The 15,026-nt window shown below is 43.6% G+C and overlaps 2 protein-coding genes across 6 annotated transcripts; one reads left to right on the top strand and one right to left on the bottom strand.

Annotated features, from left to right (window-relative positions):
* Positions 1–19: 19 nt before the first annotated feature.
* On the bottom strand, positions 20–1,954 carry LOC6496991 (UBX domain-containing protein 7). The gene has a single exon (XM_001962940.4). The coding sequence runs from the start codon at positions 1,697–1,699 to the stop codon at positions 248–250; it is 1,452 nt and encodes a 483-aa protein (XP_001962976.1). The 5' UTR covers positions 1,700–1,954; the 3' UTR covers positions 20–247.
* A 111-nt stretch (positions 1,955–2,065) lies between these two features.
* On the top strand, positions 2,066–14,614 carry LOC6498514 (UHRF1-binding protein 1). 5 transcript variants are annotated; one of them, XM_032455372.2, is made up of 18 exons: positions 2,066–2,563; positions 4,514–4,715; positions 4,868–5,479; positions 6,507–7,221; positions 7,494–7,523; positions 7,630–7,722; positions 7,780–8,864; positions 8,929–9,010; positions 9,629–9,770; positions 9,829–10,383; positions 10,450–10,564; positions 11,185–11,205; positions 12,145–12,287; positions 12,345–12,468; positions 12,529–12,676; positions 12,731–12,905; positions 12,965–13,082; positions 13,388–14,614. In XM_032455372.2, the coding sequence occupies exons 1-18, from the start codon at positions 2,520–2,522 to the stop codon at positions 13,436–13,438; spliced, it is 4,455 nt and encodes a 1,484-aa protein (XP_032311263.1). In that variant the 5' UTR covers positions 2,066–2,519; the 3' UTR covers positions 13,439–14,614. The 5 variants fall into 5 exon arrangements, with proteins under 5 accessions (XP_032311263.1, XP_032311261.1, XP_032311264.1 ...); XM_032455370.2 differs by having other exon boundaries at positions 8,929–9,088; XM_032455373.2 differs by lacking the exon at positions 7,494–7,523.
* The last annotated feature ends 412 nt before the right edge of the window (positions 14,615–15,026 follow it).

Here is a 15,026-nt window from a genome sequence, read left to right as displayed (position 1 = left end):
AGCTTGTGGAAATACAACATTTCGGTAGGCATTAGCATTTCTAAACTTTATTCAATACGCGTTCACTTAAATTTAAGACAGAGTGTTAATTAATAGGGAGTTTCCTCTTCGGCGGCGACAATCCCGCCATCAAGTTGACGGAGACGAAAGACAGACTTGTAAATAAATATGCTCAATCATATATTTTCTTTTTTTGACAACGAATTGAGACCAACGAGGGTAGTGGGTGAATATGTATTGCTGGCGCTTAATCGTCCAGCGTGAGATGCAGGTTGGCCGAAGGATGCAGACCGAGCTCTTTCAGTGAGCTGTTATTGTGCTCCGTCTCGAGCGTTTTTCGCGGAAAGGCGCAAATGAGCTTGTAGCCGTTTTGGGGGATGTGCTTGTGCGTTTGACGAATGTAGAGCCGTAGAGTCTCCAGCTTGGTATCTGAGGGCCAGCGCAGCTGAACCATTTCATCCGATCCGGCGGCGTTAAGCAGGCGTAGTTTAAGAGCAGTTAGTTCATCCTTGGCTTCTCCCAGCTGGTTCTCATATGAAGCGGCGGTTACTCCCTTCAGCTCTTCATCATCAAACTCTTCTAGACTCTCGTTGTCGCTGGCTCCGTCCACCTGGCTACCTGGCTTAGAGCCTCCTCCGTTCTCGTTCATGGAATTCTTAATGGCCAGCTCCAGTTGCTCCTCCTCCGTTAGTTCCAGGAGCTTTGCTCTCTTTTTAGGAGTGCTGGCTGTTGAGGAACAGGATGCCTCTGTGTCGCCATCCTGTGAATCATCAATTTGAATGGCGCCCCGCTTAGAGGTGCTGGGAGCGTCCTCCTCTATGAAATCGCGATGCTCCTTTAAGAACTGACGCAAATCGGGCAGAACATTCTCCTGATTTGGTTGTGGACTACGCCACACCTCCTCGCCAGTGCGGGGATCGATCACGCACAGATAGGGAAGCGTGGCACATCGGTAGAAAGCAACAAAGCGCCTGCCCTCGGAAGTGTCGTTGTCCACTTGCCAGAAAGTAAACTGGCGGCGCACCAGTTTCTTTAATTCCTTGTCGGACCACACATCTCGGTTCATGGTCTGAGATTGGAAATTGTCGCTTTGGACGTTAACTAGCAACCAGCGTTGCCTCTTGGTGGCAAATTCCCGAGCAGCAGTCAGTGTTCCGGAGTAAGTGATGTCTGTAGGCGGGCGGAACAGGTCTCCGAGACGAGCTGTGCTGGTAGAGCCGGCTGTGGAGCGATTGTTAAGGGCAATAGCCTGCCCGGCCACAACCATCTGTGCAGAGCGCTCTCGACGCCGTCGATGGGCGCTCGGATCCGAGTAGACACCAGTAGCCTGTAGTTGTTCCTCCATCAGGGCCCCTTCACGGGCAAAGTCCCTAAGCGGGCACACCTTTACCCTCTGCGATACGCGCGACAGGCGGCTGCTACTGCCCGACGCGAAGAAGTTATCGTCCTCAGGCATGATCAGTTGCTCGCGCACTGGGGCAATGGGCGCCCTCACCTCCGTCTCGTCGTCGAGTAAGGGAAGCGAGGGGGCAGCTGGTGCAGCGCCAGATGTGGATGCAGCCTGCTCGAAGAAAAGAGCAACGGCGGCGGCCACATCGTTGGCGCAGGCACCCAGATAATGCCTAGCTTCGTCCGCCGAGCAGGCAGTCACCTCAACCACTTGCTCCACCAGCGCGTCAGGCGCCTCGCTACTGGACATAGTGCTGCTTTTTAGTTGTGGTTAAGGTGGTTGAATCCTTTTTATCAGCAGGAACGGGAACGAGAGACAGAAACACAAAATGCAAAACGAGCGATTTTCCAGGGACAGATAAATCGCACAGCTGTGGGAAAACGACTTCGGGCCACTTTGCGTATTTCTCAACACTGTTTTGCCTCTTTGCGATGTTGCACAGCACCTACTCAAGAAATATTAGAATTTTAGATTTTGTTAATTTTTTTTTCTTTTATATAAATAATATTTGAAATAGCTACACTAGGTTTCTAGGTTAACATTTCTCCCATCATATATCTGAATTTTGAGGAAACAAAATATGCCCGATGTGACCAAATGTCCCGTTTTTGCCGGCAGTTCGGCGCAATCCCTTTATTGGAGGCAGCCACACTACCAACGAATTCCAAACAATACCAACTGCGAAATCCTTGGGTCTACTTCCATCAGAACTGCCACCGTTATCGCCGAGAGTGTCCCCAAAAACATGACTAATCCCAGAGCAGACTGATTGCATCCGACACTCCCGTGTGTGAGCCTGGCTATGTGATCGCCGTACAGCGCCCAGTTGACTCGCGAGTGATTGCATTCCAATCGGATTCGATACGAGTGCCAGTTGCACCACCGAAAATTCCAATACATCAGGAGAGGAAAAAAAAATTATACAGCGGATTGCCAGCTAAACAGTTCTCGAATCAAGTGCCTCTAAGTGAAACCCAGGGATGCGACGCGGATCAAGTTGAATCGAACTCCCCCGGACCAGTTGCTTATTGTTGTTTGTTTTATCCCCGAAAGCTGCTGACGTCACAAGATGGTCTCGCTGATAAAAAATCAACTTCTCAAGCATTTGTCAATGTAAGCGATAAGTGTTAATCTATAGTCGGATGGAAAACTGAATTATGCATCCAGAATTGAAACTCAATTAACTGCACTCGTGTCGCGCCAGATTGCAAGGCGGGGAGCGCTTGGAGATTGAATTGATTTTTCCCAGCTTTTTTCCCTCTATCTGCTAGGCAGTGTATCTGTGTGTGTGTATTTTTCACAGCCTCCCTCCCATCAACTCCCACTCATCACCTGTCCCTGCCCGCTTTTATGCCGCCTTTATCGTTTGGCTGCTTGGCCCCTTGCTAATTTGTTTCCCATCGGCCTGCTCCCGCCCCCATCGCTGGAGCTGGCCCCTTCGACAGTAACAAGTGGATTGCCAATTTCCTCCCACGCACTGCAGGCCTCTCTCTTCTGGTCGCCGCTTGGAAAAGTTTATTATTTTTTACTGGCGCCGTCTTGAAATTGAAAAATGTTCCCCCTTCCCATCCGCCTCGGGCATTTGCATCTGAAATTCAATTTTTTACCTTTTTCCCTCAATATGGTTTATGATGGTTACCCGATAACCTGGTGGTTAGAGGTCTTAAAAAGATATATGTGCCATGGGAGCTTCATATTCACGAAAAACAAATGTTTACTTGTAATTTTAAACAATTCTTGCTCTTCTGCCTAAACAAAAGTAGTTAGTATCCATAATTTTCTATTAAAAAATCTTACTTACCTTTTCTCTTATCTATAAACTTTATTTATGACCATAAAACAGAAAAGTCCCACTCACTCATGCTTACTTCTTCAAGAATAAGCAAAAAATGACTCACATTTGAGCCAAAATTTAGTATAATTATTTAAAAATTTAAATTACAAGAAGGGACATTAAATTGTTATTAATTCTGTCAGAAGGTTTATTGTATTTATTAAGTAGCATAGTTAAGTAACTATAAAAGTATCAATAAATACCTAATTTTCATATTTTTATACCCTAAACCCTGTCAATTAGTTTTAACCTTCTGCCTATCTGAACCTCGAGTTCTATCTATTTTTATATAACCTTCTCCCCACTCATGAACTCCAAGACACCGCGTCCTGCCACTTGGTTAAACAAAGGCATATTTATCCGTTTACATATTGACATTGTCTTGGGACCCCTTTGTGGGCACTTTTTGTGCGACACTTGCCACTGGAATCCCTCCAGGCCTCTTTAGCACCTTTCTCGCATCGTTTCCAAGCAATTACGCTGCCAAACAAGCCAAGTTTGTAACTCAGGTCTGAGGTCTTAATGCAAAGCAAACTTGTTGCTGAAGTTTCGAGGAAAAAAAGTTAAAGAAAAGCTTTTTATTCCCCCGCCGAGATGTCGAAGTTTTGGCAACTCACCTGGTCCTTGCATTTATTATTGGCAGGGGTATTCGGAATTGGGATTTAGTTTAATTCTTGAATAAAAGTTTTTAAGTAATAAGTTAAGGAAATTGCAAACCCCTGAACCGCTACCACCGCTCTAACTCAATCAGTGTCGGTAGTTTGAGTTCAATTATGCTCAGCCATTAGCAAGAAATGGGTCAATTGATGGCAACCAGCTTCCATCTGGCGCCGACAGTTCACCTCCCATATGCCACCCTACTACCCTAGTTTGTATCTACTAAGATTTCTTTTATACACAGAGAAATGAAGAAATACTTCCAGATAAACAATGGAAGTAATAGTAGTGAGTTAGTCACCAAAATAATCATATCTTTCTTCCACCTGCTATCACCTTCTACCTCTAGATACTAGTCTTACTCTCATAGGGACTATTTATTTATAGAACAATCTGGTCTTAAGCTACTCTGGCCTAAGTTAGTTAGACATTCTCCCTTTCAACTACCACTCTACCATCCCCTGTTTAACGCAATCTGACATGTGCAACGAGGCTGAAATAATTGGCGAGACAAGCAGACGACTCACATATGGTTCTCTCTCTTATCTTCCCAACCACACTCCCATATATAGCTACACGAAGAACCTCTCCTCGGACAAAATAAACCTAAGCACGTTCCGGGGCGAGGGTGAGCTATCTAACCTGGAGCTGGATGAGCGAGTGCTCACCGAGCTGCTGGAGCTGCCCAGCTGGCTGCGGCTTACCTCCGCCTGGTGCAACCATGTCTCCTTTAGAATTAGCTGGACTAAGCTCAAGAGCGTGCCCATCACCTTGGTGAGTAATCTGTGGGGATTAAAAACCATAAAGTGGATACAGTAAGGACTTTCTATCCATTTGGTTTGATTGCAACTGGCTGGCATCCAACTTTAATGGATTATATAAGCAATTTTAATCTATAATTTTTTTTTTTTTTCTCTTCCACTCAGACCCTCGACGAAGTGCGCATCACAATCGAGACCTGCAATCCCACGGCTAGGGATGCGGGTGGAGGAGGAGCTGGATCTCCAACAGCCGCCGCAGCTGCTCTGCCACAAGTGCCTCAGGGTAAATACAGCTTCATCCACAAGGTGGTCGACGGCATCACCATTGTGGTCAACACCGTCAACGTGAACTTCGTCAGCGCCGCCTTCACGGCCTCGGTGCAGATGTCCCGTATCCGCGTGGAATCCAAAACGCCGAAATGGGCCAACGCTGATCTCCGCCTGACACGGCTCAAGGACGCCCAGAAGGGAATTATTTTGATATTCAAGGAGCTCTCTTGGCAGACGGTGCGCATCGAGGCCAGTTCCACTCAGGACAAGTCGCTGACTCCGCTGCGACTCCTCACCAATCATGCCCGATGCCGGATCACGATTCGCAAACGGCTCTCGGACTGTTCTCTGCTCGCTTCCCGCTTGGTCCTCATCCTGGACGATCTGCTGTGGGTGCTCACAGACTCGCAGCTCAAGGCAGCTCTGCATTTTGTGGACTCTCTATCCGGCTTGATTAAGGCTGCCACACATGCCACACAGAAGTCGAAGGCTGCTCGCAAAATGCAGGTAATTCTGCTCGCTTTTTTTATTCGTCTAGGGAATATGCTCATATCTATGCCATGTAGAGTCCGAATCTTGAGCGGAATACCTTAAATGATTCGGAGATGGATTACCCATCGTTCTGCATCAAAATCTACAGACGAATATTTTTTAGATTTTTTGTTTAATTTTCTGAGGGGTCCCCTTCAAAATGTAGAAGGTGCACGGGGAGGCCAATATGGCCCACTGCGGAGGCTATATCTTGGCCAATTTATATCCGATTCTTGAGCGAAGTACCTCAAACGAATTGTAGATCGATTCTCCACCAATCTGCATCAAAATCTAGAAACGAAATATTTTTTAGATTTTTTGTTAAATTTTCTGAGGGTCCCCTTCAAAATGTAGAAAGGGCATGGGGAGGCCAATATGGCCCACTGCGAAGGCTATATCTTTGCCAGTTCGCATCCGATTCTTGAGCGAAGTACCTCAAACGAATTCTAGATCAATTCTCCACCAATCTGCATCAAAATCTAGAAACGAAATATTTTTTAGATTTTTTGTTAAATTTTCTGAGGGATCCCCTTCAAAATGTAGAAAGTGCATAGGGAGGCCAATATGGCCCACTGCGAAGGCTATATCTTGGCCAATTTATATCTGATTCTTGAGCGAAGTACCTCAAACGAATTCTAGATCAATTCTCCACCAATCTGCATCAAAATCTAGAAACAAAATATTTTTTAGATTTTTTGTTAAATTTTCTGAGGGATCCCCTTCAAAATGTAGAAAGTGCATGGGGAGGCCAATATGGCCCACCGCGATGGCTATATCTTTGCCAATTTGAATCCGATTCTTGAGCGGAATACCTCAAACGATTTCTACGTCGATTGTCCATCAATCTGCATCAAAATCTAGAAATAATTAATTTTGTCAGATTTTTTGGTAACTTTTCTGGTGGTATCCATTCCCTAAATTGTTAAGATGGCATGGAAGTGAAGGCTTTTTTGTCATTATCCCCTTTAATTTAACGTCTTTAAAAATGTATTATTTTTTCCAGACTTTGCCGGAGTACAAGGCCCAAGTGGAGCAGCAGCAGAACCGTCTCTCCGAATCGGCACACACCACGAACGCTCAGCGCATGTTCAATGCCTTCGATGTACGGGAGACGTCGTATCACTTCTTCAGCCAGCGCATCGACCTCCATCTGTGCGACGACGAGGGCGATGGTCGCTCCAGTTACCCCGAGCTGGACAAGGGCGGTGCCCTGCAGGTGTCGGTGACTGCCTTCCAGGTGGACTACTATCCCTACCACCTGGCCAAGTCCGATCGCTCGCACTGGGCCAAGTACAAGGAGGCATCGGTGGCGCCGGCTCTGTGGCTGAAGGAATCGCTCAATGCTTTCCGCGAAGCAGTGCTCAGCCTGAGCCAGCCGAATCGGCCAGCCACGCATGCGCCCCTGGAGAGGAGTGCTCCAGCCTCACCCATAATGCTGAATGCCAGCATGCTGGGCTCCCAACATGGAGCGGGAAATTACTCAAATGGCAGCAGCACTCCCACAGCAGTCGGTGGAGCAGGAGGCTCGGGTGGGGGTTCTTTTGGGTCTGGAACGGCCTCAGCGAACAGTCAGCTCTCCCAGGCGGCACAGCAGCGGAGCACGCTAGAGAACCTGGCCAAGCTAATGAGTTCTTGTGTGATTCTGCGGATCGAGGACTTCACCCTGTACAGAGTAACAACATCCGGGAAGAAAGCCATGCCCAAGGAATTCGTTTCGGGTATGAATGATCCTAAAAACAGAACCAAACACCTCACAACTAACATGACACGCTCACATAACATCTTCCAATAAAACACAAGCTAAAAAAATAAGTAAAGAACTGAATCTGTGCAGAACAGAGATCAGATGAAGCTAAACATAACTACTAATCTAAGCATTAAACCATATATTTTTGTCTCGTTGCTTTTGTCTGACTACTAATTCATTCCATCCATGATATCATCTAATCTGCTTTTGTTGTTGTGCGAATATTGTCATTGCTAATTGTAGCACAACATAAACGGAAAAGTAAATCCTCAGGTGAATATCTCATAAGATTATGACCTCGCTGAATGCATTTTATGCTTAATTCGCATTAGAATTTGTTAAATAATTGAAATAAACCGATTTTCTATGCGATTTTCAGGCGACAAGGACCGATATTCGTTTCCAGCCGAGATGCCCATCATACACGCAGAGTATACCTATTTCTACTACCCAGGAGACTTTGTCTTTCCACGTGAGTATCTCGACTAAGGTGCTATGAGTAGCTATTAATAATATTATCTACTTCCAGTGCCGCCATCAAAGATCTTCGTGCATGTCAACCCCATTCAGGTGCACTTCGATCTCAGCTCAATTCTTTGGCTCAACTCCTTCGGCCTCAATCTTCACGAGAGCTTGCTTCGAACGAGCGTTGGATCTGGCTCCCAGCAGCCACAGATGCAGCATCCTTTGCAACAGAGCGCGCGCGGCTCGATTGCCTCCAATGGCTCCAATGGCACACAGATGGCTGGCGTGAATGTCGATCAGGAGCCCAATCTGATGTACATGGATGTCAAGGTGGAGGCGATTATGCCGCGCGTCGTCATGGAGGCAGCGGTGGATGCCCCCAGCCAGAAGGACAGGCCCAAGACGATGCAGATCCAGGTGTCTAGGTTTGCACTGACCAACATCCGGGAAATGGGCAGTTCCCGAGCGGATCTGGCTCAAGCACTGCACTCCCTGCAGGAGGGATCGCTGGTATTCGGTTCTGGTTTTCCGTCCGTGGAGGGCGATATGTGCATCGTTACGGATCGAATTCTGTCGCATGTGGCAGCTTCAGATGTCAGCATGATGTCTCCAGGGTCCCCTTCGGGGGGACAGCAACTGCCGCGCTCCGCATCCACGCAGTACCTGTCCCGCTATGTCATGTGGCTGGAGCCGCGCGATGTGTGGTGCATCAAGCTGGACCCAGTGTGGGTGGATTTTCTGGGCGCCCGATCCCTGGGCCCCAACAAATCCATTCCGTTCGTGGACGCGGTGCCCATTACATTGTGGCTACACTCCGGCTCCGCCCAGGCACAACTGGATGTGGGAAAGAACGGCGCTGCGGCCAGCATGGAGAGCGTGGGCTTACCTCCGCTACCTACCTTGCCACCGCTCCAGCCGTGCAATCCATTCCTAAGCGACGAGGATGTACGACTAGCAGGGGATTTGGGTGCATCTCCACCGGCTCCTGCTCCCGACCGGACAGCAGATGTCCACGCCATCGCCCACATTTCCAACTTAGTCAGCCTGCAAATCGATCACTACCAGCTGCTCTTCCTGCTGCGCCTGGCCGAGGAGCTAAACGAAATGACCACGTTTCTGAACCTGGATGCCGAGCGCATCTTGCAAAAGGTATTTTAGAGTTTAATATATCTTAAATTATAATTTATTAATAATTTTATTTTGTAACTTTCAGCAAAACGAACAAAAGTCTATTATTTTTGGGTGCGTTGTGCCGCAGATCGAGGTGACGCTCGTGATGCCATCGCCAACACCTGGTAAGGAATCAAGTGGTGGTGATGCTGAAAGCGTCGTACCCGATTCAGCTAGTTTGGGTGATGATTTACACATGAATAGTAAGAATTTATATATCTTTTGTTGTCTCTTCTTCAATCCTCTTTAGTTTTATGTCACAGTGACTCCTCCTCCTCCGATTAACCAACTCATGTAGTGAGCTCTACTCTAGCGAGAACTCGAACTAAGAAAGCAAAACACTTAACACTTAATGTCCACACGTAGTTGTCACTAAATCCGTGTTGTGCCTTTAGATCTAACCCTTCACTCCAAAAGACTTTAAGCCAGGAATCAGTTCACACTTGTCGCTGTAATTCTCGCTTACAATTTTAACCAAAAATATCATGCATTGGGAGAGGCACTTTGTAGGACCCTTCGACACTCCTCCAACTGGCAGATAAAGTCTAATCTGAAATCATTAACAGCATCATTAGCATTTCCATTCGACTCTAGGCTACTTTTTCTTATATCTTGCATGTTTCTTTGTACTAACTTACTAACCCAAACAGCAACTTGAGTTGCATACTTAATATTGTAACTGATCGTCCTCTGTTCTGTTTTTCAATTGAATTTAATATAAAACTTTGTTGAAATCCAACCAGGCGGCAACATAACCTGGCCCACACCACCGCCACTGGATCAGTTGAAGAGCAATACGTTTGGCAGCGTGGAGACTCCGTCTCCAGTGACCAATGAGCCACCTTTCGACAGTGGCATACACATATCCAATCCCAATACGCATGGGTGAGACTAATAAGATATTTAAATACTATACCAAACTCACTTCTTCATTACTTCACAGCTACAATGTTCAGATACAGAGCACTCCAACACTGGCTTCCTCGACACCCAGCCAGGGATCTCGACCCGACACGGGCATCTCCTCACAATCGCAGTCCCAGACCCAGTCCCAGAGAAGCGGCAAGAGCGGAGGCAGTCGCTCAGGCGGTGCTGGTGGAGACACTGTTCCCAGTCTCACCAAGGAAATCAACTCGGGCCTGCTGTCCATGAAGAAGGGCTTCTCCAGCTTCATGACTTCCATCGACTCGGCCATTAAGTCGGGCACTCCCAACGACGACGCCAGTGATACGTTCTCCATTCAGAGCGACATTAGCTCCGATTCGGAGAACTATGCCATTGTGATGGGTGATGACAAGACGATGGACTGCATGGATGTGATGTTCCGCTTGAATCCCTTCACCAATGACAACAATATGAAGGCCTCGCCGGTGGAGGTGGCCAGCGAGGTGTACGAAGAGCAGCCCAGCAGCTATAAGACGAATGCATCCTCGCCATCGGAGCCCTCGGAAGGAAGTACTTGGCGGCGACGGGATCTGGTGTCCATGGCTACCTTTAGGTTGCTTTACATTCTTTTTTTTTTCGCTAAATACAAGCTAATAGTTTATTCCATCTCCCTGTAAAGGTTGACCACCGTGGAACTGATCCGTCAGCAGGAGGGTCCCAAGTCCTCGGTGCGCCTTCAGGTGGCCGCCGTGTCTTGTGACGAGTGTGGCGCCATTCCCTGGGATGAGTTGCAGGTACACTTTTGCCACATTCTTCAATGTTTTTCGCTGGAATCTCTTTCAGTTTCTTGTCTCTCATTTGTTTTTTTATGTTTGATTTGTAAATAAGAGAAAAAAAAGGATATCTATCCAGAGATTTTTTGAGTTAATTTTTTTAAAAGATTTTGCTCAATTAAATGTTTGGCGCTAACTTTCTTAACTTTCTGCATGTTTCGATATCTTTCGATTTATCTGAACATCTAAAAGACACTTCAAGTTTCTGTTTTTTCTTAAAACTCTTGGGGGGAGGAATGTCCTTCCCCCAATGTGTTAAAAACGAAAACTTTTCTGTAAGATAACTCTCATATAACCATTATCTCATTATGTTTTCTCTCTTCTCTCTTAAAACCGATATTAAATATATAATCAAAATCAATCTCAATGTGTGCTAATCTCAAAAAAAAAAAACAAAACGAACTGCAATCCAAAATCTCAACATGAAACGAATACTTTGTAAATTGATTTTTTTTTTGACTATCCTTACATGACACTAATTTCAACAAATTACAAAATTACAAAATTACAAATTAAAACTACAACAACCAACAACAATCACCAACAACAACAACCAACAATACTCCAACAACAACAATAAGATCGCGCATCAAGCCAAAAAGGTATAAAAAAAACAATAAACAAAAAAATTGAAATTCTTTAATTACATTAAGATTAACATTTTTTATTATTATTTTGACGCTTTGTATATACTATCCAGAATTAATTTATGATTTTCTTATCATTAATTTAATGGTTTTTTGGTGCGAGATTATGAATTTAATTGTAGTTTTTTGACTTTTGGCGTTCTTGGCCATTAGTTCCGTAGTTGGTAGCTAATCGGGTGGCGGTCATAGTTGGCTCTATTACCACCTGTGTGCCCCTGCCCGGGATTTACTTTGCTGGGAGCGTTCTGATTATCCTGTAGCCTCTGAATCGCCAAATTCGAATGTTATTTGAGCATGATGCGGTCTTGGACTAGACGAAGCGCTGTCTGCCAACCGATTGCTAGTTCTTTCTTACACAACAACTCCATGCATAGATTCCCCCTCGTATTCCATTTGATTTCTATTATTATTTCATTGGTATTGCTTTCTTGACGATTTATGATTTGCAACAAAATTGGTTTATTCAGACATAGAGCGTTACTTAGGCAAACACGGTTGAAGCTAACCACAAGTACCAGAACCAGTACTAGTACCAGTATCAGTACCCGTACCCGTACAGTCACCACACACACTGGAAGCACCTACTTACTATGACCCACAATAACTAACTAACAATTGGCGTTAAAAACCACAGACTAACCCACTCTACTGTTAAAACAAAGTAAATAAGTACACCTGCCGCTTCAACAAGAGAACATTTTGCCATCTTTGTCATAAAAAACACCCACATATCAGACACCTAACAGATCCACCCGAAACACAAATCCCAACCACATTGCATGAATATTTGTATGCTTCTAGCTTTGCATGTTGTTCCTTAGTGGTTTCCATGGTAGAGGCTATTTGGGTTAAGCTTTATGGGATGTCACTGAAAAGAGTTTATTTCACATTTAGACAAAGTTCGGGGCTCGTTGTAAAGCCTGGAACCTGGCGCCCTACAATCCAGAGGCTCCACCCTGCATCCGGTTGCGGTTGGAGGAGACCCTCAACATGCCCAAGGATATTGAAGGAATTATTGATAGGAAACGTATTCAGAGGTAGGAACTTTATTATTCTTTCAGCAATAAAATTATAATTAAATTATTATATTCCAGTTGGATCACTCACCATGCCGAAATTCGAGTTAAAGACATCAATATGGATCTCTCAATGAGCACCGTGATTGGTTTAGGTGACTTGGCCGAGGATGAGGTCATCTCCCCGCCCATGCCAGTGACTGTATGTTATTCACTTCATTACCTTTTATATAAATAATAATATTTATTTAATGCTTTATAGGTAAACTTGGAAAATGTTCGCATTAATTTGCTGGAAGACCGTCCGCCAGTTAATATTACCTCACCAGGACCTGTGCCCATTAATTTGTGCATCGGTCGCATGCGATTGGAGCGTGACAAGAACGGAGTGCTTAACATTCAACCCATAGGTTAGATATTATATCTTTATAGCTCTGTCAAAGATTTAAGAATATTCTTTTCAGACACAAACATGAGTGCCGCGCAACACCAAGCCTTGGGCAGTGCCTTGTTCGGAGCTCCACGGGAGCGCGATCGAGAGCTACTCTCCATGCAGCTGGTGATGCAGCAGATGAAGTTGGATAATGATCAACTGCGCCGGCAACTTGTCGACTCCAAAGTAAATACAGACAACTACAGGTGAGTTATGATCTTTATTTTATTAAAAATCACATCTAAGAGTCTGAAACCATTTGCAGACAAAAAACCAAACAGGAAACAGATGTACTGCGCTCCTATTTGAAGGCCGCCCAGGATGACATCAGTATTTTGCTGGAGGAGAAGAAAGCTTTATTGGACACCATACGATCGTTGCAGGTAATTCAAGTGGAAGACATAGCCTTCTTTATTATGGACTTTCTCACCGTTCTCACTATCTCTAACTCTGTTGACCTTACATATTGTTTACCTTGACACTCTCTTGTTGTTGTGCGTAAAGTTGAAACACGTTATGCTTAAGAATACCACAAATAATAATGCAAGGACTAAAGGTCAGTTAACGCCTAGCACGCTTGAGCCTTGCCTGCATGATCCTTCCAATCTTTTCACACGCCTTTATTGCAGTTCTATCTTTGTTTATTTTTTTATTGAAATATGTGACTAAAGTGTTAACTTTTTTGTAGGTACAACTGACCTCATCGAATATGAACAGAAAAAGTGATGGCAACAGGTAGCACAATTGCATGGACTGCATACAGTGCTGTGGCGAAAACAACAACGCCTAACCTAGAGCTTAGCCAGTTAGCCAGTATGCCAGTAATAGTCAAGACGAGTCAATACCCTCTACAAGAAATGCCCATGACGTCCTCAAAACATCATCGCCATTCGATTTTGAGTTTAGCAGAAGACTGAGCCGTACCGAAAACGGACACTTTCCACGTTGCCGTTCTTCATACTTATACTTATACAAGAAGCCTATACGTATATACGAAAAATCTATATCCATAGCTATATCTATATCTTTATCTATATGGATATTGTTTTTTTAATCGGTTTTAAGCTGCCACAAGCTTTTGCTATTGTTCCAAAGAATCATTTATTATATTGTTTTGTAGATTTTGGACAAGTTTTTATGTTGATATATATTGCTTAGCCTTTTTAAAAGCAGACTTTTAACTTTTAACCACCATTGTTAATTAATTTCTAAAATGGATAATCAAATTGAAAACGAAAATCGAAAAATGTAAAAGCGGATAGCTGATAGCTTCTCAACTATGTACAGTCGTACCGCCTACTCACCGTATTGTATATTATTGCTAATTCCATCGATATTGGATAGAACATATTGTTGTGATTCATGATCATATCAAAAACTGAATTCTAGTAACCATAATGCATTGTTGTTGTAATCGTGTGCTAGCAATTAATTGGCCAAATTTATCATATAACTTTATAGTATTCTCTCTCGGATGGGATGAAAATTTATCGAAGAGCTCTTGAAAATTGTATTCCCTCATAAATCATTGCATTCCAATTCGATTCATCAATCCTTTTTGCCGCAAATACTAATCAAAAATTACGAAATGCAGAACATTATAATCAAAAGTGTTAAAGCCATCCAAAGTCCTATAACCTATCCCCAAAAAAATACAAAAAAAAAACTTTAATGTTGAAATGAATCAAAAAACTCAAAGTCGGTATACAAATTTTAAATTAAAATTTTGTAATATTTCAAATTGTAAATGAGGAACTGTTTGTAATTGTATTATAAAGTTTAATATTAAACTAAAACGATTATTGATTGTTATATATAAATTATACGAAAGTTTTCATCTGTAGCTAGGCGAAATAAAACTGAAGAAATTGAAGTCATATTTAATATTGCAAATATATTCAAATGTAAATGTTAATTTCGTGTGTGTTTTAATTGGATTAAGGTGGTCTTTTAATCCCTCTTTTAATAAAAAACAATCTACTTTTTATTAGAGTTTATTTTTATTGAAACTTTTACTATCATAGCCAACTGCTGTTGCTGTTGTGGTTCTCCTTCATAGAATTAAATACGATTTTAGAGCGTTTCATTTTTTTTTCTCAATCCTCTATTCATAGCAAACTTACTGCACATATTTTGTGATTTTTTGAATTTTTTTGTAAGGTTTTTTTTCTTGCGATTACATATGACTGTAATAGTTGCACTAAATTAAAGAAAAACCCTCGAAAAAGTTGCACTTAAAAATTTCTTTCGTTCTTTCTTCAGGCGATGTCTTAGTTATGTTTTTTGTTTTTTTTTTTCCCACTTACGATTTGTATACATATACATTA

Source organism: Drosophila ananassae, chromosome 3R, assembly GCF_017639315.1.
Source record: "Drosophila ananassae strain 14024-0371.13 chromosome 3R, ASM1763931v2, whole genome shotgun sequence".
NCBI lineage: Eukaryota > Metazoa > Arthropoda > Insecta > Diptera > Drosophilidae > Drosophila > Drosophila ananassae.
This window is presented reverse-complemented; position numbering and strand designations above follow the sequence as displayed.

What these genes read in the sequence shown, in the direction of transcription:
- LOC6496991 (XM_001962940.4), bottom strand. Translation starts at nt 1,699, where the DNA reads ATGTCCAGTAGCGAGGCGCCTGACGCGCTGGTGGAGCAAGTGGTTGAG.
- LOC6498514 (XM_032455370.2), top strand. Translation starts at nt 2,520, where the DNA reads ATGGTCTCGCTGATAAAAAATCAACTTCTCAAGCATTTGTCAAT. An exon ending in CCGAGCGCATCTTGCAAAAG is followed by an intron (nt 8,865 to 8,928) that starts GTATTTTAGAGT and finishes TGTAACTTTCAG; the next exon opens with CAAAACGAACAAAAGTCTAT. An exon ending in TGATGATTTACACATGAATA is followed by an intron (nt 9,089 to 9,628) that starts GTAAGAATTTAT and finishes AAATCCAACCAG; the next exon opens with GCGGCAACATAACCTGGCCC.